The following is a 25,889-nucleotide window of genomic DNA, read 5'->3' as shown; positions in this document are numbered from 1 at the left end:
AATACACTAGATAAAGATCTCTAGGAAGGAGAAGTATAAGGCAGCTTAAATTTCGAGGCCGAACCTTTGGGCTTGTGAAGGAAGTGAGTCTTGGGTCACAAACGATCTTGATAAAAGAGATGCCCAAAGGAACAAGCAAAGGTAGGAAAAGCAATGAGGAGACAAAATTTCTAGAGCTTGAAGGAAGAAAGGGAGTATAAAGAAAGCCAAGTCAGGACGATAAACTAGTTGTTAACAAGTGGGCAGTCTCTTTTCCCCACAGCTCTGTGGAAGGTTTGGTGGAGGTCTTAGATGGAGGTACAGAGCTGTATCTACTGTCACAACACCAGCAACATGCCTCAAAGTCACATTCAAAGTATGGTCAATTCATCAAATGGCCTATCTATGGGCTCAAGGTTTTAAGACACATAACTTTATAATTTTTTTTTTTTTTAAAGTGTAGGAAAGAAGAGCATTAGGAATCAGAAGAAATAGCATGGCTAAGGAGAAAAATCCAGTATTTGTAAAGAGACCTAGGTTTGAATTCCTGTATTATTTTGGGACAAATTAGTTACTTCCAGTTTAGTTTTTCCATCTGTAAAATGGGAATGATACCTATTACAACCTACATGCCAATTAGGATTTCCTTGCCCTTGCTATTGTTATAAGACTGCCTGGAATTCCCAACTGCATGGCCTGGGATAAACACTATATTTTCCTAAGATTTGAGCAAATTCTCAGGATTTTCTCATGGTCTTTTCAGACTCTGGCCTCCTGTGTTCATGGGTGTTCTCTCTGTTCTTCCCAAAGTCAATCCAGACTCAAAATTCTGCCTCTTCACCAGTTTCCCCAAACAGAACACTCAAATCAGATAATTCCAGAGCTTTACTAACACTGAATGTCTACAGGTCATGAATTGGGAACGTAAAGTAGAAGACTATGCCCATATGTACATGCATTCACTTTTTCTCCTCATCCCTGCCTCCTCGTCCCTGCCTACTAGCATCTACTTAGTTTGTCATGCCCTGTGGCTCCCCTGTTCCTGACACCTCAGCACTGGCCAACAACCAAGCCTGGGGATAAAGACTCAGCTCCACCCCAGGCATTTATCAAAGTATCTTCCCAATAAAAGCAATCTTTCAGAAAATTTTGACACGAGCTGTTAAAGTTCTAACATTTTTTCCACAACCTCATATGACTTCGTAGGTGTGACTTTATGGGGTAATTGAGACCAAGAATATAATAAAGTGCTAGCACAGTGCCTTACACATAGTAGACACTAAATATTTGTGGCTGCCTTTTTAATGGTGATGACAACTAGATTTAGTCCCTAAGGAGACCAGGCCTACACCAACCCAAGAGTCCAATCACTTCCAAAGGGAGGACCTTTGTCTTTGACTGGCTGAGGTCATCAACCAAACTAAAAAACCAAACGCGTTGCCATCAAGTCAATTCCAACTCATAGAGACCCAACAGAACAAAGTAGAACTGTCCCGCAGGGTTTCCAAAGAGCAGCTGGTGGATTCAAACTGCTGGCCTTTTGGTTAGCTCTTAACCACTTTGCCACCAGGTCATCGATAGCATATGATAAAAAGCTAAGAAAGTCTCAATCCTCCTTTGAGAACACAATAATCATGACAGATAACAGAGTTCGTTGACTTGTCACAGTAATGTCTCTGCCCTGTCCCATATGTACAGTCATCATATGCAGCCAAGCTGACAACTGAACAGGTACACCCCAATATACGAAAGAGAAAAATTCTGAAGTACTGTTTCTATCAAGGCCTTCTGGAAAGCTGTCACTTTTACTTCAGATTTTCTTCTATTCAACTGTTGTTTTGTTTTGTGCTAAAACTCAAAAGCTTTTCTCTTCTACGGCAACTCTGAAACAGGGCAAAAACCTCTTCCCCCATCTGAAAATATATATACTCCACCCATAAGAATTCAGATTACCAAGATGACAAAGCTGGTCTTCTTCAGAAAATTCTCATGGGCTTGGTCTTTGACATACCTGCCAACAGGACTTGGCCTGGTATGGCCTGTATGAGGCTCATCTGGTTGTGACTGCCTTCAGGCAACAGCACAGCAGGTGCAGGCATCTTGCCAGGATTCTCAGGCTCTGAGACTTATGCTAGGCACTATACACGATTAAACTACAAAGCTGTAGTATATCTCGGCATTTAAGAGTCATTTTCTCTCCCTACAATGCCAAGGGGTTAGAAGAGAAAGTTTTGCACACATGTGTACATGAACACTTGCACAGAAGGCAGCTCAGGACAGGCCTGACCCTGGGCAGCAATAATGAATGCAAAGCTGTTGTATACACAAACCTGAAGAAACTGCCAGGTGCCTCTCATTAAAGGGTACATGGGCAGGAAGCTGAGTGCTGCCGAGTGAATACATGCTGGTCCCAGGCCCTCTGTCCCTTCCTAAAAGTTGGTCTGATGTTATCCCAAGAGTAAATGTAACTCTAGGTTATATCTGATGAGAAAAGTGTGAGGATGTAGTCAGTTTTGGAAGGATGTCTCCAGGCAGTGGCAAGTTCTTTCTGTGGCTGCTATAAACAGGAGCAATATCTTCAGGACTGAAATAAGATGTATATATCTCTGAAACTAGGAAGATATGATCCAAAATATTTATTCCATGGTCACTCACAAGACCCCAGAGAAATTCAATGAAGTGGAACTGAGAACAGTAAGGTTCTGGCCTGCAGCTTTCTTAACAGAGAAACTCACAAATCAGTTCTATCTTTGGACAGACCTGTGCTAAGCTTACCGTCATGTCCTCATAATGGTGCCTTGGGAAGTTCACTAATAAGGGACAATCGCAGAGATCTACCAGTAAATGCTATACAAAGCATTACAACACAAGGCTGCTGTTATTAATCTAGATTTTAAATCAGTTAAACCAATTAAATACCTTCTTAGATGCAAAGCAAATGGTGTTATCACTCACCTTCCCCAAAGCTGGCATTCTTCTGTCTCACTAGAACACGGAAGTTTTCAGCAGGATTCACACTTCCAACCTAGAATACATCCACAGACAACAAACCTGCAGATCACTTCTCTTTTTGGCAGTACCCCCAGGCAATAAAACCAAAAAAACAACCAAACCCGTTGGTGTTGAGTCGATTCCGACTCATAGCTACCCCATAGGACAGAGTAGAACTGCCCATACGGTTTCCAAGGAGTGCCTGGTGGATTCAAACTCCTGACTTTTTGGTTAGTAGCTGTAGCTCTTAACCACTTTGCTACCAGGGTTTCATCCCCAGGCAATACAAGAGGCTTAATGTAATAAATGTGCTCTTACAGAACAAAATCAAAGACAAAGAAAAAAAACCCTTTCTAGTCATTTTCATTTCCAGGGCTCTGTTAAAAAGCCTGCAGATGAGAAAATGAAGAACAGAATTTCAAATTCTCATGGACTCCAGACTGGCTGGAACCATGAAGGCTGGATGAACCCTTGAAACTACTGCCCTGAGATAATCTTTAAACCTTAAACCAAAAACATCCCCTGAAATCTTAAAACCCAATAATAGTTTAGCTTACCTAGTAAAAAATGTCTGCTTTGAGCATTATACTCTTTTAAGAACTACTTACATGGGATCAAATTGACAACAGTAACTCAAAAGATTAGAAAGAAACCTTAAGGTCAGTGAATTTATGTTAATGAGGGAAGAACAACTCAGGAAAGGAGGATGAGAATGGTTATACAACTCGAAGAATGTAATCAGTGTCGCTAAATGGTACGCGTAGAAACTGTTGCATTGGTATATGTTTTGTTGTGTATATTCTCAACAACAAAATAAATAAAATTACATACATAATTTAAAAAATACAAAGCTAGCAGAATAGCTGCTGTCTGTACTCTCACTTACTTTTCTTTATGCAAGCTGATTTCTTTCCACAGGGGTTAGAAGTATTACAAACCAACCCACCAGCCAGCCCAGCTTGAAGCCTTTATGTGGCAAGGACTTCCTGGGCATCCTGACATCCAACCAATTAGAAAGGGGAGGGGTGTGCAGTAGGAGTCAGTTCAAAACATAACTGACCTGTTAAGATAACATGAGAAATAGCCTGATGCCTGAGGCAAGTCACTGAACTATCCTCTTTGGGGGCTCGCTGCTGGTGATTTGGCATTGAAGTTTTGGTACAGTAAACAAAGATGCCCAAGCTGATCCTGTCCCCCCAAAGTAAAAGCAGGTCGTGTGGAAAAATGTACTGTAGTGCTACACCGACAAGTTTCAAAGATGAAAATCTCCACCACACAACATGGTCCTTTCTGATCACACCTATGTCTTTAATCTTCCAGTCCTTCCCTTAACATGACCTGAGCACCGCTCAGCTCACAGGGGAGAAAACCAGCTTCCTATACTGGCTGGTAAACTTGAGTACAAAGTGTACTAAGGTTTCTCATTTGCTGTGGTGTAGAAGCAGAAAAGCTCTCAGAACAAATAAGGTCACTATTTTTTCCTTTACGTAAGAGTAAACATTGATATACAATCCAAATCACTTTTTCAGCCATTCGATTTTTTTAAGAACATTTCTGCTGATGTGGGAATAAAGGCACGCCCTTGCGCTGACTATCCTTCCTAGCGTATTTTGCTAATAAGGGACAATTTTTAAGATCTATTGATTAAAAATAGTGCCACTTAAAATAAGGTGGTATGTTTAAATTCTAAAAACTTTCTCATTAAATACAAAAAATCTCAAGTACCAAAGTAGTGTAGTTTGGGCAAATCCTAAACTTATGAATTCTGTTCTGAAGTTGTACACTGCAAAGGAAATGGGAGAGTTATACTATTTTAAATTTTACATACTTGGAGATTAAGACTCATACTATTAGCTCCCAGTTATCCTATCGTTTTGATTAATGGAAAGCTGCAAAATGAAGACAAAAAACCCAAAAAACACTACATAAACTGCTACCACTGAGCTGTTCCATGCTCCATATATTATATAGAGCTCTATATACTGTGTATTACATAGGTAGTTCTATAGATAATTCACTGATAATAACTAACGCAAAGGAAGAAAAGGAAGAGAGTAGGATAAGCCTTTACAGTTTACATCCAGAAGGAGCAGAGAAAGTGAAATACTGAAGGACTAGCAGACATCGATACTCTCTCTCCCCACCAAGCCCCACCCTTGCTGAGGGGGAAGCACACTGGAAGAGCTCGGCTTACACTGGTGACCCTGCCCTCAGCCATGCTGGTGATACTAAAGGGGATGTCTGCTTCCTCCGTCTTGCATTTTTTAGAGACAGATCCTTCTTCTTGGCTAGAAAAAAGAAAAAAAAAAAGCATTTTATTTCCCCTCTTAAAACAAGCAATACAAAAACCAGAACTGCTGATGTGAAAAGTGTAAACTTATTTTCCAAGCATCAAAGATAAACATCCACACTTAGTCCCTCTTTACCAACAGCCTGCCTCCCGTTCCCAGCCTCAGTTTCTGACAGCTGCCTGCCTGAAGCAGCTGGGCTTTGTTTTGAAGCGGTACAGAAATCAGAATTAGGAGTCACATCACAATGTCTGCTTCAAAAGATGAACCTACAAGCACAGGTAATGGAAACTTAATATTTAAGTAAGAAATCCATTTACCCTTCAGATATCATTGTAGTTCCTGTCTCAGAAGTGATAGCTATTAGCTCTCCATGTACACGGAAGACCTTCATGTCTAATAACCCATCTTCTCCATCGTGTATACAAGAGCTTTATAAGCTTCTACTTACACCTGTCAAAACTCAGCAGACAATCCATAATTAAACATGCAAGAGCTTCCTCTTAAGAGAAATCTTAAACTATTAAAAAAAAAACTTTCAAAAGAAAACTTTTAATTTTTCTTCTATATATATAATTCTGTTTTGGGTAATATGCTAATAGGGTCCAATCACACATGTGTGCTACGGGAAGTATAACTCCAAGACAGTGTATCAAACATCATGCCTCAAATAACACGCTGGCTTTAATAGCCTGCCTTAAAGTCAAGTTAATTGCGGAGGGGAAGAAAATCAAATCCAAAGACTGCCCATAGTATCCCTTAAGCTGCTGAACATAAAGGTATAAACATGTTTCTCAAACAGAAATAATAATCTATCTGGGGTAAAAACAGCTGTCAAGAAATGTCAAAATGATAAGAGAAATTAGTAACTAGGATGCAATATTTTGAATTTTCCTTCTTAAACCCCAACCTTCAGACAATGAGTCTTGAAGACGAGGTTATCCTGAAAACAACGCTAAAAAAACCAAGGCATAAGCTGGCTACCTCGGTGGTACTTCAGTAATGTATCACCTTTTACAGCTCAATGAAAGGATTAAAGTAATCATCAGAGCTTTACAAAAACCAAGTATAAAGTTTTATTACTCAACATCTTTCCCATTCACCACTGTCTTTTTTTCCCCCTTCTGAGAAGCAGAGAAGGGGTAAGTAGAAGACAGAAGGATGAGAACCAAGAAACATTAAAAGGGGGTGAGTCATCTGGAGCTCCTTCCTTGCAAGTAGAATAAAAAATAAACACACAAAGCGTTGGTGGCAAAAATGCACTTATCCAAAGATGCTGAAAATCCCATTAGAATTTGAGTACATTAAAAAAAAATTAAAAATGGCCATGACCATTTCAGTGCACCTTTGCCAGTTATTCTCAAGAGACAGACAATAGGGAAATGCTAAAGATCAGACTGGCCCTGGAAACTTAGGTAAGTTACTATTGTCTCTGGGCTTCAGTATTCTCATCAGAAAAATGCTATGATGAAAAGTACCCTTAGGATAGCAACTATCCAACTATTCTCTTTTCAAAAACACAAACTAACTTATAGGGTGGTATTAAGGAGCACTGCTACATGCAAAGCGCTATGCTCAGTTCTGTGCGATGCAAGGATGAATCACATGAATTTTTAAACACTCCAAAATAAGATTCTAGGGAAGAAAGGGTAAGGAGACATAGACTCCAATTCTCCAGTACCACGCAGGTAAAGCAGCCTCAGAAGACGCAGAAAGCAGTAAAAATTTCATACAGTTCATATTTTCAAGGTGAAATCATTTAACAGTATTATTAGGAATTTTACCCTTAATGTCTATGTGAAGCGAGAAAGGAGCTGAGGCCCAGAAGGCAGATATTATCCAAGCAAGATCACAGCTGACACATAAATGTTAACAGCTGCTGTATTTGGGCATCAGGACCACAGGTAATTTGTTCCTCTTTCTTCTCTTCTCATTTTCTTTCATAAGTATATCTAAATTTTATAATTCCTTTATTTAGCCAAATATTTACTAAGTACTTACTACATGTTAGGCACAAAGCTAGACTCTGAACTCTTGACATACAAAAATTAATACATAACCAACACCTCCAAGAAGTTAAGCTTGATAAAAAAGATCAGTATATAAACAGTTAACAAAATACTGTGACCAGTAGCATATCCCTTTTGTTGGGCAAGAGCATGAGGTGCAAGCTAGGACGTAGTGACAGGTGAAGCTAGAAACTACGTAAACTATAGGACGACGGTGGTTTTTTGGTTATAGGCATAACAATGTGAGGAAAGAAAACGGTTTTCTCTAGGTAGTTGGATTATAGATACACTGCTTTTCTTTTGGCTTATCTGGGTTCTCCCATTTGTATGATAGAGTTTGATCACATGCTGAAGGTAATGAAAAGTTGTTAAAGCAAGGGTTTTCAATCAGGGGTCCAAGGATGGCTTCAAGGAATCTGTGAGTCACCTAAAATTACATGCAAAACTTGGTAAGTGAAGGGAATTTTTCTGGGGAGAGGGTTCACAGTTTTTATCAGATTATGAAAAGGGTCCCTTACAAAAAATAAAAAAGATGGATTACTGCATTAAAGAATTTGAAGCACAAGAATGATGTGATCAGATTTGTTCTTTTCTTAAAATCAGTCAGTTAGCAGAACTGCAAAAAGGATGGGAAAGGGTTAAGACTGGAATAAAGGGAAATCTGTCAAGAGGTTATCTCAGTAAAAAATAAAAAAAAAAAAACCAAACCTGTTGTTGTCGAGTTGATTCCAATTCATAGGGACCCCATAGGACTGAGCAGAACTGCCCCATAGGGTTTTCCAAGGAGCAGCTGGAGGATTCAAACTGCTGACCTTTTGGTTAGCAGCTGAGCTCTTAAGCACTGTGTGACCAGGGCTCCCATCTCAGTAAAGCAGGCTAAAAATGAGAAGGACTGCATAAAAGCAATGGCAATGGGTGATGCTAGTTAACTTTTTTTTTTTTTTTAATTCTTAGCATGTGCTCATCACTGTGCTAATAGCACTTTTAAAATATCTCAATTAAACTTCACAACCACCTTTGAGTTAGTATCACCGTCTTTTATGGATGAGCAAATCAAGGCCTGAAGGGGCCTGAGCCCTTGTTGAAAGCACACAAGCAGTAAGAGTTCAGAACTAATCCAGTATTCTTCCCGAAAGGCAGGTATTTGTTATTGCCTCTTGACACAGAGCAACTTGGCAATTTCAACAGCTACTAAGGGGCAACGCTTGGGTTTAGGTCCAAATCTGTCTGACTCCAAAATCGATGCTATTAGCCATTACACTAACTTGAAGTGAAAACAGAGGATTTGAGGTAAATTTAATACAACCTGGTAAACTAATTAGATATGGTCAGGAGAGAAAGGGGGTGACTCCCAGGAAATCAGACGCCATTCACTGAAATACAGAACACGGCATGAAGAAGAGAGAGTTTGAAAGGAGCACGGGCATGGTCGGAGAAGAAGACGAAGTCTTTTCTGCACATACTGAACTTGAGATACTTAAGTTAGCCAGTGGATTAAACAGAAATCTGGGCTGCCGACAGATACTTAGTAGTTTTGAAGCCATGTATGTGAAATACAAAAGGTCTGTAGATATGCGTTGCTAAGGTAATACGGCAAAAGAGTTAAGTGTGCAAGCTCTCAAGTTAGACTACATGCATTGAAATCCTTACTCCAATGCCTATCAACTGTGATCTTGAGCAAGTTTCTTAGTGCTCTGTAACCCTCTGTCTCCTCAGCTTTAAGACAGGGCCAATAAAAGAACCTACTTCATAGGGAAGCCAAGAGGATCCAAACAGATAAAGCACTCAGCATTATACCTGTGTTCAATAGATATCAGCTATTTCTGAGAGTAAGTCCTATAGAACATCAACATTTAAAGTTGTTGGAAAAAGAAAAGCAGCCCCCAGAGGAATCTGAGAGGGAGCTGGCAAAGATTTAGAAAAAAAAAATCTGGAGATGAAGTTAAGGGAGATAAATGAGTTTTAAAAGGGAGAGAATAACTGACAACGTCAAGTGCTACAAAGAGGTCAAGCAAGTAAAGGACTGCAAAGCTGAAGTGAATGTAGCAGTTAGTGTCCTGTGAAAGACGAATTTCAGGGACGTGATGGGGGCAGAAGCCTGAGAGAATAGGAGCCGAGAAAAGAGAAGCAATGTAGACTATTCTTCAATAAGCTTGACTTATGGGAATAAACAAAGCAAAAAAACAGTTGCTGTCAAGCTGATTTCAACTCATGGTGACCTCGTGTGTCAGAGTAGAATGGTCACCACAGGGTTTTCAATGGCTAATTTTTCCAAAGTAGACCACCAGGCCCTTTTTCCGAGGTGCCTCTGGGTAGACTCAAACTTTTCAGTTACCAGCTGAGCTAGTCAACCATTTGTACTACCCAGGGATAGGGCGGTGATTACAGGAAGGAAACTGAGGGGATTATTTTATTTCGTTTTAGATGAAAGAACTAAAATGCTAATATGCAGAGGAAAGGAGCTGGTAGAGAGGGAAGCCAAAAATACAGAAAAAGAAAGAAATTATCAGTGGACTAAGTTACCACGGGAGATAAAAGGTGGGATCCCAGGACAAGGGTAAGGGGATTATCTCTGGACAGGATGATATACTATCTTCCACTGACAAAGGAAAGAAGGAAATAAAAGCAGATGCAAATTCAGATATGTTTTTAGATAAAACAGGCTAGAAAATTAAAGGAGTTCCCACCTAATGGTTTCTATTTCCTCTGTGAAATCATCATCGTCCTCGTCATCATTGTCATCATCATCCTTGCTAATGTGCCAGAGACGTGATTAGGATTTTTTAAAATCCTTTACTCACACACCCTGTACTGTTACTACGTGCTATGCTCTAGGGACACAACAATGAACAGTATACAATACACACCCCTCCTAACAACTCTATGAGACAGGTACTACTATTATCCCTATCTTGTCCATGAGGAAATTGAGGCTTAGAGAGGATAAGCCACCTGCGCCTAAGGTCACACTGCAGAGCAAGGGGACTGACTCACATGGTCTGACTCTGGAACCTGGAGACTTAATCATTAGTCAGGTGAGGATGTCTGCTGAGAGTGCGTGAGGAGGGATCTTAGGGGACTTGAAAAGAGTAGAAACTTTGAAATATCTGCACAGAGACAAAAATAAATCAAGATCACATTCATACCTCAATTGCCCAAGTAGCATTAGACTTAAGATACTCTAATTCTCATGCAAGCTCCCTGTCCCAGAGACGACATTTCCATTTCAAGGGTGTACGTTAACATATGCAAAACAAAGATGTCACTCTGAGGATTAAGGTGTACCTGACCTAAGCCATGGTATTTTCAATCATCTCATATGCATACAATAGCTGGACAATGAATAACGAAGGCTGAAGAAGAACTGAGGCCTTTTAATTATGGTGTTGGCAAAGAGTACTGAACATACTACAGACTGACAGAAGAACGAATTAATCTCTCTTGGAAGAAGTACAGCCAGAATGTTCCTTGGAAGCAAGGATGGCAAGGCGTCGTCTCAAACACTTTGGACATGTTATCAGGAGGCAAAGGCCCCTTGACAAAGACATCATGATTGGTAAAATAGAGGGTCAGCGAAAAAGAGGAAAACCTTCAACAAGATGGGATGACACAGTGGCTGCAAGAATGGGCTCAAACGTAGCAACGACTGCAAGGATGGCACAGGACCAGGCGATGTTGTGTTCTGTGGCACCTAGGGTCGTTATGAGTTGGAACCTACTCAACAGCACCTAACAACAACAACACATGAATATTAAGAGAAATCATGCTTTTATATGATAAGGGTAACTGTAATGTCAAATGGTATGCTTACCTTCTTGATTTTAAGAAATCGCTTCTAACGCTAGGGATCAATAGGTCCAACATTTATAGCAGAACTTCTCAAATGTTCAAGGATTTTCTTGATAAGTTACTATCAGTGCTTTGGGTTTTGACTATTGCTTTCCCTCCAAATAGCTCAAAATGCTTTAATATCTGTGATTTCATTGAGGCTGTTTTTAGATGGAGAAAATCTCAGAAAGGTAAAAATTATTTAACCAAAGTCAGATCAAGAGTGACAAAGCTGGAACAGTCACCAGTGAGTCCCAGCTCAGGCCCTAGACGATGACAATTCCTGAACAGGCATTTGCTCACTCCTCACCATGACACTGGAAATATGCACCCTGGGTACAGGGATATTGAACATACACAACATTGCTTATCGTTAGCCATACCCCTTCAAGGACACTACCTCTAAAGCTGATTGGAGCTTTGTCATAAAAATTGAGGGTTTTAGGAATTTTGCAGACGGAACTGAGTCATTCTTCTCAAGGAGAGGAGGTTCTCAGTATTATTTACTAACTGTATCATTTCTGCAGTTTTTAGAAACTAAGATATTTGAGAAGAAAGCGTGAAACAGGAGCGTGAGTAGGTGTATGTGAGTGAGATCATTCTCAGGCCTGAGGCGGATAACTTGGCTGAACCACAAGCTATCATGGAAGCAAAAAACAAGGCGCCCAGCACATTCTAGCTTCCTGAGAGTGAGCGGCAGGAACAGAGCTAAAGGTGTAATCACCGTAGGGATCAAATCACAGAACAACTGCCTTCTGGGTCTCTGTGGTGTGTGTTTTTTAACCAGCTAATTTGCATTTTAATCACCTGGAGGAGGGGAAAACGAACCCGTTTCTTTCCCACGACACCAGCAGGTAATCAAGATCATGAACTGGAACTTTAATACAGAGAAAGAATAACCACATGACTGTGGTGAGACTAAAGTAAGATTGTCAAGGGAAGAGAAGGACTCAGAATTTTACTGAATTTACTAAACTGCCAGACCAGAGGCATACAGGTAGATGAGAAGAGCCGTGGGAAAGTGGATTTTTAGTCGCAGTTTTCGTACGTAAAAGAAAGTACGGAAGACTAAAACGAAATGTAAGTCTCTCCAGGGTGCGTTGAGGAATGCACACTATGGAATTTATCAATCCCATGAATTTTCTTCAATCCTGACAAAGCTTTGGGTACTAACGTCTAGAAAGCCACCAAAGATGCAAAGCTTTCTATTCAGCTTGGAAGATAACTGACTAATGATTTATAGAAACCGCTGAAGGGTTCTGGAAATTGCTCAATACTCCTACACTGAGGTATTTATAAATAATAAGCTTTATTTTGTCAATAAAGATACAGCTGTGGCAAGGAAATCATAGGAAAAAAATAAATTCTGGTCTAAAACTGGATTTCAAAATATAACCTAAAGAAATGAATAGATCATTTTGATTCGCGAGAAAAAAAAAAAAAAAGTTACCAGTAATCGGTTGACCTAAACCTGGTAAAATCAATGTTATATACCCAATTGATGCTGGGTATCAAGGACAAGTTCTCATTTTGTTTTTACTGGAAATCAAAACAGATTCTAAACAGAATCTGATGGGAGGGAAAAAACTTAATGGCCACTCAAAAGGTATTTAAGGATTATATGAAAATCATTGTGCAATCCTTAAACTACAAACACATCACTAACCCAGGGACGGATTATCCAATACACAAGGTACAGATTAGTAAGTAAGCACAATTAAGCTCGAGTGTGCCTTGCTTTCTGTAAGCCGGTGCATACCATGCTTACTGGTTAATCGCCCCTGCGCTAATTTAACTAAGAAAATCACTGACATCGCTAAAGAAGGGTCAGATTTTTCACTCTTCTTCCCACTTTTCCTCTAAAATCTCACTGATGTTCTCCGGACACCTAACCCTCCAAAGGAAGGTAACCTAGTATCCTCAGTCCTCTCCCCTCATCTCTAGCTGCTTACTTTAAAAAGGGTAAAATTTAGCCTTAGATTTTCAAAAGAGCTGCTTATTCTTCCTATTCACCATGAATTTGATGCTGATCAAAAAGTCAACAATTTAGAAGGCAGCACTCAATTACAGATAAAAGGATAAAATATGACTACAATGCACAGGGATCCTTCTCTAACAGCTATCAAAGCCAGTATTTTCAATGCAAGGGTCAGATATCAAAAGGTTTCTTCCTCCCACTTTGGAATTCCACAAAGCCATATGCTCCACAGAGCCCCTCTAAGGCTACCACCAATCTTGTAAACGACTACTCCAAATCTAACTACATACAGTACTTACTTATCTTGGAAAATGTCCTGAGCAGTTATTTGATCCCTTTTCTTGATGGCTTCAGTCAGAGGGAAGAGTGTCTTTATTTCAGAAAGAGGAATCTGACTTTTAGCTGTCACCTCAGTGGGGGGATCCAGCATATTCAAAATATGCTGCTGAATTGGGGGCAGAGGCTCCTGGGGATGTAGAGCTCTATGCAGCAAACACTGTTGAAAAAAGGCAAAAGGATTTTAAAACGCAGTTGTAGATATTGCGTACGGCTTCATTATACTTCTTCTAACCAGGGATCCTCCATCTTTCGTTTGAGAGCTTTGCAATTCATACCATATGTAAAAGATAGCAAGAAGGGCTAACCCAGAACAACCTTTGTTAGCAGGATATTACAAATGTCTAAAACTCATTATAAAAACAAACCCCGGCCTAGCAGCAATGTGTGCTACAGCTCTCCCAGAAAGGAGCTTCAGCTTATAAAAAGCAGCTGTTGCTTTAACTACTTGAGGAACATGGTACAGCCTACAAGGTTCCCTAAGGCACATGATTCCAACAGCCTCTCAGTCTAGGACCATAGCTTTTTAGTTATAATCCTTTTACCTCCCTTAAGCATACTGCACTTTCTCCTTTGCTTACTCTTATGAAACAACCTGTGGCGGATGAGGTGGCTAAAGGCTTGCTGCCCATGCTCAGTGAATCCCAGGAAGCAATCTGAAAGGATGAGAAAACTGAGTCTGTCTCAAACTTCCCAAGGGCTGAGCTCGAGCTTTTCGCCACAAGTCTATACACTTCTTGTCCAAGCACCATCACCTCTCACCTGATCTACCACAACCACCTTCTAAAAAGGGGCTCCGTGCTTCTGTTCTCACTGTTCTACCAAAGCTAAAGTGATCTTAAAAAGAACTCTACCATAGCCTATCCAATCCTATATAATTTAGCTCCTTTACCTTCCTTATCTCATCGCCCCTCTCCTCCATACTCACCACAACACACCCAGACTCACCTCTTTGCTTCATAATGAGCCGAGCTCATTCCTGCCTTTGGGTCCTGCGCTTATGTTCCCTTGACTTTCCTTAGATTTTGACAGAGTTGGCTCCTTCTTATTATTCTGGTCATTGCTCAAGTATTATCTCCTCAGAGAGGCTTTCCCTGACAATCTATTCAAAGTAGTCCCTCTGCCTCCATCCTATCACCCAATCACTCTCATTTCCCCTGTTTTATATTCTTTTCAGCATTTATCACTATCTAAAATTATCTTACCAATGTTTTGGTTTATTATCTAACCCCCCTCTTCGAAAGTAGAGATCTTGTTTGCTTTTCAATTCCCAGCACTGAAAACAGCGTCTGACATATAAGCACCCAAGAGATAGTGGTTGAAGGAACAAAGAGCTCTAGCTGTTGACCAAGTTGTCAGAAGCAAAGCCAAGAGTGGGGCCAAGATCAAGGCCAGGGAGGCTTCGCCATGGCTCACGTGAGTGAATTCTGGACAGGAAGCCCCTTCCACTCAATCACTTGTGCTGTTTTCAGTATACTAGGCCAGGCCAGCAGTACTGGTATCTTCCCAGAAAAGTAAATATTCTAAAAGGAAGATATGCAATAGGATGAGATGCCACTAAGAAAAAAAAAAAAGAACTAAAACTAGCTGTTTATTGATAGCTTTCTTCCCTTGCTAAAGAATAATTCTAAACTTAGGTTGGAGAATAAGTTTCCTAATATTCTCACCTTTAAACATCACTAATTTTGAAGAAAAAAAACCAAGGAGCTGAGCAGCTCCTGCAATTTCAAAACACCGCTTCACATCACAAAGTATGTGATTTATACTCTCCCATGGGCAGTTTCCCTACACTGAAGATGTATAAGCTAGAAGTCTCCATTCTAAAAAATAAAAGATACTATGGTCTCAACAGTAAAATATCATCCAAGAGTCAATGTCCTATAAATTCAGAAAGCCTGAGGTGGGAATTAAGTACCAATTTCCTCTAGACATTCCATGCACTGCTCTCTGTTTCAATACACCTCTCACAACTCTTCTTTCCCCACAGTATATTCACTGGCTTCAGGGTATGCCTTCTGTGTTCCTCTCTCTTAATTACTCAATTTCCCTTGAGCATCAATAACATCAGGCCTGTTTAACGTAAAGCAAGGGGAAACCAAAATGATCCCAAGCGCTGTGAACTTACCTCTACCATTCTCGTCCATAACCCTTAATTCCCAGTGCTCTTCCTCAGATCATTAAAATATCAGAAACCGTTTAGGAAGCCTAAAGATTTTAGCTGTAAATGAACACCCAACAGAGCAGACTAGCTCTCACATACTCTGGAAGGTTCCACCTGTGATACACAATTAACGCTTTTTGGGAAAAAAGCTAAAACCACCACCAGACAACTATCCTACCCAACCTCCCTACTAAAAAGCATTCCAGATTTCCAGCATAAACTTCAGGCAATCCTTCCAACCAGTGTCATCACCCATAAATAAATAATAAAGCACCTATAAGAGATGTGCTGAAGCATCAAACCCTCTCTTGTATTTTCTCAAAGCTTACAATTTAGATAAATAAATTTAAGTGGGATACTTATCAGATTCATTCAAACAACAAATTCTAGCTCACTGAAAAAAATGAAGTTAAGAAAAATTGACATTTTTTTAGTAGCTGGGAAGCTGAAATCACAGTCTTCAATCCACCTATTTTCTTTTAACCAACTGTTACTCTTTGATGTGATTTTTACAATTTGAAAAAGACTAGAGAGAAAAATGCAGGCTGCATAGAAGTTTACAGGTTATTATTATTTAAATATGACACAAACATAATTTAAGAAAAAATTTCTATCCACTATGGTATCACAAAACCAAAAGGAATACAACAAACGCATCGCCAGTGGTAAGAACTATTCTGATTGGTCCTTTAAGTACTAATGAGGTTTCTCACTGGCTAGCTCAGAAGTTACTAGTCTGTTGATTTTAACAACACTAGGATCGACTCCACAGCAGTGGGTCTTTGGTTTGGGTGTCAATTATTGGAAGAAAGACCTGGCATTTCATTTCCAAAAAATTAGCTATTTAAAAACCTTACGGAGAACAGCAATAACAAAAAATAAGGGAAAAAAAAAGCACCCTTACGGAGCACGGTTCCATCCTGACACACATGGGGTCGCCATGAGTTGAAGCTGGCTCGACAGCAACTGGCCGTGGTGATGGTGGTCATCAATTAGTTAAAAGGCTGATTTACATTTACGTTTAACAAAAGACATCCATTCCAGCATTTCTTTCCTAAATTAGAATTAAATGAACCTCCTGCCAACGAATCGATTATTGATCTCTCCCTCTCTCTGCCCTTTTACTCAGCTCATTTACCTTCGACTAGGAAACCCTGGTGGTGTAGTGGTTAAGTGCTAAGGCTACTAACCAAAGGGTCGGCAGTTCAAATCCGCTAGGTGCTCCTTGGAAACTCTGTGGGGCAGTTCTACTCTGTCTTGTAGGGTCGCTATGTGTCGGAATTGACTCGACAGCACTGGGTTTGGTTTTTGGTTTTTTTTAAACATTTGTCACTTAAGAAGGAAAAAAAAAATCTTCCTGGGTCCCAAATCCTCTTGTAGCTTCCTATGTCCTCTTGGTTCTTGTAACCTGTCTTCCACTCCATTATTCTACTGACACTGAGCCCCCAAAGTCACCAAGGACTTAACAGCAAATCCCAACCACCCCTTTGCTGTGCTCACTTTTACTGACCCTTCTGCAGCGCCTGACTTGTTAAGTCTTTCCTTTCAGACACCCTTCACCCCCCATGCCTTCCAGGGCACCAGTTTCTCGTAGTTCTTTCTCCCTCTCTGATCTTTTTTATTTTTTTTGAGGGTGGGAGTTGGTGGTAGGGTTGGTTTTGTTTTTAACTGCCTCTTCTTTTTCCATCTACCCCGAACTGTTCACACGTTGGTGTTCAGCACTTCTGTCTCTTTCCTTCTCACTCAACATGCTCTCCCAAGCAATCTCATTCACTTCTACCACTTCTACCTAAAGGAGGAGAACTCTCAAATCTACGCATTTAGACCTGACTTCTCTCCTGAGCTCCACATCCTTATTTTCCACTTTCCACTGAAACTCTGCACTTGGATATCTAACAGATACCTCAAATTTAACACCTGAGAAAATAAATGAATTACATTTTCCACCTGCTCATTTTATATGCCTTATCACAATTAACCGGGACACCATCCTTTCAGTTACCCAAGCTAGAATCCTGTTATCCTCAATTCCTCTTTATTCCTCATGATGACCCACTACTCCTATCTATTCAGGTAGGACTTCAGCATCTATTCAGCCTTCAGAAACTATTCTCTCCACTTTCGTCCCCCACAGCGTTAGTTCAGGCCTTCATGCGGACCACCGCATGGTCCTAACTAGTCTCCCTACCTCCTCAGTCCACCTCCTATGCAGTCACCATTTTTTAAAAATCAGGTCATCCACCTGCTGACAGAATCCTTGAATGACCACCCACTGCCTACAGGACAAAATCCAAACTACTGAGTATGGCATAGGAGGTACTTCATGACCTACCTGTTGCTTACCTGCCCTGCCACCTCTCCACCATTCTCTCAGAGAGCTGACTAGCCAGTCACACAGAACTACTTTTGAGTTCCTAACACATCACACCTCATGGTTTCGTGCATTTGCGTACGCTACGTCTTTTTCCTGGCATGCCTTTGACACATCACGCATCCCTTTTTTTTTTTTTACAACTCTGTTGAAATGTTATATCCCCAGGGAAGCCTTCCTTAAGCCACCCCTTCAGAAGAATTCCGTTTTCCTCTCACTTTCATTGCATGTTGAACCGCCATTGCTGTAACTATTGGTTCTGTATCTACTTCTCTAGAGGGGCTCTTGAAAGCAGTGAGCTTACAGTATCTCTAGCATATGGTACGCTGTTATTAGTCAATAAATATTTGTTATTGGAAAAAAAGGTTAATTCAATTTACAAATGCACGAGCCTTTATAATGTCTCATTTAAAAAAACTCCCACAGAAGAAAATCAAGTTGGTAAATTGTGAAAATCAAAGTTGCCAGTGCTTGCAGCTTTGCAAGATAAAAACGCCTGTGTTTATGGCTTGTATCTGTTTATTACTCCAACACAAATTTACTGAAGATTATAAATAGAGCCCACCCTAGATAAATCTGCCAAATATTCAAAGTTTCTCTTTTTTATCATAACAACCTGTTTTAACAAGCTTTCCACAGCAAGTGGTCTACCTCTCTCTTCCCTACAGGCCTTCAGGTCTTTAGGTCCACTTGTCAAGAACATCAAAGGATTTTATACCAGTAATTTATATTTCCCCCATGTGTCTCTCAGTCTGGCATACTGCAGGGGCTTGCGTGTTGCTGTGATGCTGGAAGCTATGCCACCAGTATACAGATACCAGCAGGGTCACCCATGGAGGACAGGTTTCAGCTGAGATTCCAGACTAAGACAGACTAGGAAGAAGGACCCGGCAGTCTACTTCTGAGAACTTTATGAACCGCAGCAGAATGTTGTCTGATATAGTGCTGGAAGATTAGCCCTCTAGGTTGGAGGGCACTCAAAAGATGACTGGGGAAGAGCTGCCTCCTCAAAGTAGACTCGACTTTAATGACATAGAGGTGGCACGCCTCAAAATGAGAAAAAACAGCTGCAAATATCCATTAATAATGGGAACCTGGAATGTATGAAGTATGAATCTAGGAAAATTGGAAATCATCAAAAATGAAATGGAATGCATAAACATCGATATCTTAGGCATTAGTGAGCTGAAATGAACTGGTATTGGCCATTTTGAATTGGACAGTCATATAGTCTACTATGCTAAGAATGACAACTTGAAGAGGAATGGTGTTGCATTCATCGTCAAAACAACCATTTCAAGATCTATCCTGAAGTACAATGCTGTCAGTGATAGGATAATATCCATATGCCTACAAAGAAGACCAGTTAATATGACTATTACTCAAATTTACACACCAACCACTAAGGCCAAAGATGAAGAAACAGAAGATTTTTATCAGCTTCAAAAAAAAAATTTTTTTTTTCTGCAGTCTGAAATTGATTGAACATGCAATCAAGATGCATTGATAATTACTGGTGATTGGAATGCGAAAGTTGGAAACAAAGAAGGATCGGTAGTTGGAAAATATGGCCTTAGTGGTAGAAATAATGCCGGAGATCGAATGATAGAATTTTGCAAGACCAACGACTTCTTCTTTGCAAATACATCCTTTCACCAACATAAACGGCGACTATTCACATGGGCCTCACCAGATGGAACACACAGGAATCAAACTAACTACATCTGCGGAAAGAGACAATGGAAAAGCTCAACATTATCAGTCAGAACAAGGCCGGGGCCTACTGTGGAACAGACCATCAACTGCTATTATGCAAGTTCAAGCTGAAACTGAAGAAAATCAGAGCATGTCCATGAGAACCAAAATATGATCTTGAATATAATCCACCCGAATTTAGAGGCCATGTGAAGAATAAATTTGACGTATTGAACACTAATGACCGAAAACCAGACAAGCTGTGGAATGACATCAAGGACATCACACATAAAGAAAGAAAGAGATCATTGAAAAGACAGGAAAAAAAGAAAAGACCAAGATGGATGTCAGAGGATACTCTGAAACTTGCTCACAAACATTGAGCAGCTAAAGCAAAAGGAGAAAATCATGAAGTAAAACTACTGAACAGAAGATTTCAAAGGGAGGTATAAGAAGACAAAGTATCATAATGTCATGTGCAAAGAGCTGGAGATAAAAACAGAAAACCAAAAAGGAAGGACACGCTTGGCATTTCTCAAGCTGAAAGAACTGGAGAAAAAATTCATTTGCAATAGTGAAAGATTCTATGGGGAAAATATTAAACAATGCAGGAAGCATCAAAAAAAGGTGGAAGGAATACACAGAGTCACTATAACAAGAAGAATTAGTCAATGTTCATCCATTTCAAGAGGTGGCATATGATCAGGAACTGATGGTACTGAAGGCAGAAGTTCAAGCTGCTCTGAAGGCATTGGCAAAAAACAAGGCTCCGGGAATTGATGGAGTATCAACTGAGATGTTTCAACAAACGGATGCAATGCTGGAGGTGCTCACTTGTCTATGCCAAGAAATACGGAGGGCAGCTTCCTGGCCAACTGACTGGAAAAGATCCATATTCATGCCTACTCCCAAGAACAGTGATCCAACCGAATGCGGAAATTATAGAACAATATCATTAATATCACAAACAAGCAAAATTTTGCTGAAGATCACTCAAAAACGGCTGCAGTAGTGCATCGACAGGGAACTTCCAGAAACTCAGGCTGGTTTCAAAGAGGACGTAGAACCAGGATATGATTGCTGATGTCAGATGGATCCTGGCTAAAAGCAGAGAATACCAGAAGGATGTTTACCTGTGTTTTATTGACTATGCAAAGGCATTTGACTGTGTGGATCATAACAAACTATGGATAACACTGCGAAGAATGGGAATTCCAGAACACTTAATTGTGCTCATGAGGAACCTTTACATAGATCAAGAGGCGGCTGTTTGTACAGAACAAGGGGATACTGATTGGTTTAAAGTCAGGAAAGGTGGGCGTCAGGGTTGTATCCTTTTACCATACCTATTCAATCTGTATGTTGAGCATATAATCCAAGAAGCTGGACTATACGAAGAAGACTGGGGCATCAGGATTGGAGGAAGACTCATTAACAACCCGTGTTATACAGATGACACAACCTTTCTTGCTGAAAGTGAAAAGGACTTGAAGCACTTACTAATGGAGATCAAAGACCACAGCCTCCAGTATGGATTGCACCTCAACATAAAGAAAACAAAAATCCTCACAGCTGGACCAATAAGCAACATCATGATAAACCGGGAAAAGACTGAAGTTGTCAAGGATTTCATTTTACTTGGATCCACAATCAACAGCCATAGAAACAGCAGTCAAGAAATCAAATGACACATTGCACTGGGTAAATCTGCTGCAAAGGACCTCCTTAAAATGTTGAAAAGCAAAGATGCCATCTTGAAGACTAAGGTGCGCCTGACCCAAGCCACGGTATTTTCAATCACATCATATGCATGTGAAAGCTGGACAACGAATAAGGAAGACCAAAGAAGAACTGACGCCTTTGAATTGTGGTGTTGGCAAAGAATATTGAATATACCACGGACTGCTAAAAGAACGAACAAATATATCTTGGAAGAAGTACAACCAGAAGCAAGGACGACGAGACTGCATCTTACATACTTCGCACATGTTGTCAGGAGGAATCAGTCCCTGGAGAAGGATATCATGCTTGGCAAAGTACAGGGTGAGCGGAAAAGAAGAAGACCCTCAACGAGGTGGATTGACACAGTGGGTGCAAGAACGAGCTCAAGCATAACAATGATTGTAAGGATGTTGCAGGCCTGGGCAGTGTTTCATTTTGTTGTGCACAGGGTCACTATGAGTCGGAACTGACTCAACAGCACCTAACAACAACAAAAATTTATATCTGACTGCATTGAGGAAACTAAAGTAATAACTGAGTCAGGCCTTTACATGTTAAGCTTCATATTTCTAATTTTAGAACAAAAGATTTTTTTTCACTACTTAAAGGAATTATGCAGAGAATCCCTGATGGAGCAGAACAGTGGGATGCAGAACTCAAATTCTCATAAAAAGACCAGACTTAATGGTCTGACTGAGACTAGGAGGACTCCAGAGGTCACGGTCCCCAGACCTTCTGTTAGCCCAAGACTGGAATCATTCCCAAAGCCAACTCTTCAGGCAGGGATTAGACTGGAGTGTAAGACAGTAAATGATACTGGTGAGGAGGGAGCTTCGAAAGCAGAGGAGGACAAGAGCTGGTTGAATGGACAGAAAAAATACAGGGTGGAGAGAAGGAATGTGCTGTCTCATTAGGGGAGGGCAACTAGGAGTGCATAGCAAGGTATACATAAATTTTTGTATGAAGGACTGACTTGATCTATAAACTTTCACTTAAAGCACAATTTTTTAAAAAAAGGAATTATGAGCAGCAAAAAAAAAAAAAAAACAAAAAACAAAAAAAATCAGGCAGGGACAATGGGTTGGAGAGGGATGTTAGTGAGGAGTGAGCTTCTTGGATCAGGTGCACACTTGAGACTATGTTGGCATCTCCTGCCTGTAGGGGAGATGAGAGGGTAGAGGGCGTTAGATGCTGGCGAAATGGACACAAAAAGAGAGTGGAGGTAGAGAGTGGGCTTCTCATTAGGGGGAGAGCAGCTAAGAGTAAGTAGCAAGGTTTATATAAGTTTTTGTGTGAGAGACTGACTTGATTTGTAAGCTTTCACTTAAAGCACAATTAAAAAAAAAAAAAAAAAAATCAGGCAGTCTCTTTTGTGTAAAGGATCCCCCGAATTTTAACAGACCCTGATATGGACTTGAATTAGTTAAGCGTGCTTTGAGAAGTGTCAGAAGAGACAACTAATGGTCTCTTCATCAAATGGGTTCCCCAGACTTCTCAGGGGTAAAGTTTGTCCAAAAAAGCTGCTTGTGATTTCTTCAGCTCTATAGAGGTCAGAGAAGACTATGTCCTACTGTCACTAAATTAACCCAGGACTAAAATATTACTTCCCTTATAAACCTTAGTCTACCCTTCCCCTCCCTCAGCATAAATCAGCTGTCATGTCAACTTAACCCAATGTCCACCTTTGTCCTAGGATTCAGAAATGAATATATGGTTTTGGCTTTTTTTAAATTTTAGCTACTATTTAATAATTTTGTGTGTCTAATGTTTTTATCTGACTTCTAGAGGTAGCACAGAGGTCAGATAAAAACAATAGAAACATGAAATTATTAAAGAGTAACTAAAAAAAAAAACAAAAACCCATACATTCATTTCTGAATCCTAGGACAAAGGTGGAGACTGGGTTAAGGGAAACTGGGGAAGCTGACATCTCAGCTGGTTTATGCTAAGGAGGATGTAGATAGACTAAGGTTTATACAGGAAGGAATATTCTAGCTCTGGAAACCCTGGTGACATAATGGTTAGGAGTTTGGCTGTTAACCAAAAGGTCTGCAGTTCAAATCTACCAGGTGCTCCTTGGAAACCCTATGGGACAGTTCTACTCTGTCCTCTAGGGTTGCTATGAGTCGGAACCGACTGGACGACAACGGGTTTTTTTTTTATACTATCTCTGATTATGAAATTTTTGACATATGTAGCATGGGAACACATTCCTTCCTAATAGTGGTAATATTACCACATATTTTAGAAAAACTCTCCTTCTGCTTGGATTACCAAAAAAAAAAAAAAAGGTCTCATTCACATAAAATAGAGGAGAAAAGCCTAGAGAAAGCATAAAAATCTGCTTTTTGTTAAGCCTTCCCATATTTTTAAACAAAAACTACCCTTCCTCCAGGGAGGAAAAACATCCCAACCTTACTTTCTTCTTTTTAAGAGCTTAGGGTATTTTTATCTTTCTAAAGTAGGGAGGGAAACCCTGGTGGCGTGGTGGTTAAGAGCTACAGCCGCTAAAAAAAAGGTCGGCAGTTTGAATCTACCAGGTGCTCCTTGGAAACCGTATGGGGCAGTTCTCTCTGTCCTATAGGGTCACTATAAGCAGGAATCAACTGGATGGCAATGGGTTTGGGTTTTTTTTTTTTTTTTTAAAGTAGGGAGAGGAAAGTGTTATTCTTCGAATAAATAGAATAACTGAAGTCCTCCAGGGATAAAGGCATGGTCTGGGGCTGGCAAGTTACCCTACACTTTTAACTCAGTTCTCTATAATTTCAAAGACATATGGCTGGCTCATCTTTCATCTCTCACCTGAAAAAATCTCTGAAATTGGGGATTTGGGATTTTGGTGGTTGGAAACAAGTCTTCAATGGTGTCTTCTTCCTCATCTTTCTTTACCAAACTCATGGAGTCAATCAAAGCATCAACAGCATTCAGCTGGGCCTCTTAAAGCAAGAATGAACAGAAGAAAGAAAAAAATGATTCTATTATCCTCCACTAAAACAAATATTTTCCACCCAGAGACATTCACAGCAATATTGGCAGGTTATACAATCCTGGCTCTGCCAAAAAAATTCCCTAGTTATACAAGTCATTTAGTCTCTGAGTCTCAGTTTTCTTACCTATGAAAACACCTATTTAAGAGTAGCTGAGTTCTTAGAGTGACCTTTGACAATGGAGTATCACAGCAAAAGCAAGAGCGTTCCAGAGAAACGCACTACAGCCATACAAAACTCAGCTTCTGTATGAAAGTTTGAAACATCAAGTACAGTACTCAATTAGCAAATACTAAAAAAAACCTGGCAATTAGCTAAAGGAGAAAAACATTTTTAAAAACCTTGATAAATACTATAAGGATTTAAAATACTTGTATCAGAGTATACCGCCTTAACAGGAAGACCCATTGGACCAAAGTGGACTTATTCCTTCACATTTTCCCCACGTTGAAATCACCTCTTTCCTCTCACAAAGTCTCATGGCACTGACCACTCTGCATCTATGATGGTATCTGTGTACGTGTCTTAGCCCACTGCATTCAAACTCTAAGTTCCTTGAGGGCAGAAACATGACTGCCTCTTCTTCATGCCTCTCCTAATACCTAATGGAAAGGAGGTGCTGCTCAATAAAAATCTACCAAGTCATTGAAAGTGGCACAGTCCAAAGGCAACTCTTCCAAAAATGCTTCTACCTAAAGTGCCATGTGTAGCTTTCATTCTGTTGATTCATAATGCAATGCAGCTGTTGAACCGAAGTGCTGTTTTTGGATCATTCATGGTCACTGAGAAAAGGCAGAAAAGAGTATGCAGTCCCTGAAAAGTATAATATGCTTCTGTTCTTTACCCATTCAAATATCTCTTTTGTACAGCTACTACAAAACAAAAGAGCATACAGATATTTATCAACAGACATTTCCTTTCTATTCCTGTTTTCAGACTTTCCAGGGGAGGTTTTAGGCACTGCCATCAGCTTTATAAGCTGATTATTGCAGGGTTCACCTGACCATAGGTAGGCAATGGTACTGTATGTGTGAACATTCAGTGATTCTCACCTGTTTCAAGCTAGCATCAGGTCAAATTGCTCTGGTATTACACACTCCTACAGGCCTAAAGAACCCTATGGTGCAGTTCTACTCTGTCATATGGGGTCGCTATGAGTCAAAATGGACTCGATGAAACTAACAACAACAAACATACTTGTCTACTATGGATAAATGCCAAACAACTTTAATGATCCATTTTTCCAGTGGAGATAATAAAAACAACATGTTTAACTCACAAAAAAATCGATCAAGATCAAAAGGTCTTGCATGTTTTAGATTCTGAGTGATTTATGTCTATTATGATGACTTCTCAACAAAGTTCTTTTTAAAAATTCTAAGCTACTTAAAGTTTGAAATTATCAAGGGGTAGACACAGAATACTGTAGCACAGTGGCAGCTTCTCCTACACATTTAGGTCCATGCCTGTCCTGACATGTTGCAGAGGGATTCATCTCTAGAAGGATTCTTGGCCTTTCTACAGCACACTGCTCCCAAAGGGTC

At 40.1% G+C, this 25,889-nt stretch overlaps 1 protein-coding gene across 3 annotated transcripts in view; it reads right to left on the bottom strand.

Annotated features, from left to right (window-relative positions):
* Positions 1–25,889, bottom strand: part of XRCC5 (X-ray repair cross complementing 5) — a 104,055-nt gene that overhangs the window by 43,988 nt on the left and 34,178 nt on the right. For all 3 annotated transcript variants that reach the window (XR_007517951.1, XM_049888113.1, XM_049888112.1), the window contains exons 13-16: positions 24,161–24,294; positions 13,373–13,569; positions 5,165–5,258; positions 2,935–3,004 (exon numbers count right to left, since the gene is read on the bottom strand). Coding sequence is in view for 2 of the 3 variants with exons in the window: in XM_049888113.1 (XP_049744070.1) it covers positions 2,935–3,004; positions 5,165–5,258; positions 13,373–13,569; positions 24,161–24,294 (495 nt within the window). In the remaining variant the exon portion in view is untranslated. The remainder of the gene's footprint in view (positions 1–2,934; positions 3,005–5,164; positions 5,259–13,372; positions 13,570–24,160; positions 24,295–25,889) is intronic.

Source organism: Elephas maximus, chromosome 6 (assembly GCF_024166365.1).
Source record: "Elephas maximus indicus isolate mEleMax1 chromosome 6, mEleMax1 primary haplotype, whole genome shotgun sequence".
Taxonomy (NCBI): Eukaryota; Metazoa; Chordata; class Mammalia; order Proboscidea; family Elephantidae; genus Elephas; species Elephas maximus.
Note: the sequence above shows the minus strand (reverse complement) of the source record. Positions and strands in the feature narration are given on the sequence as shown.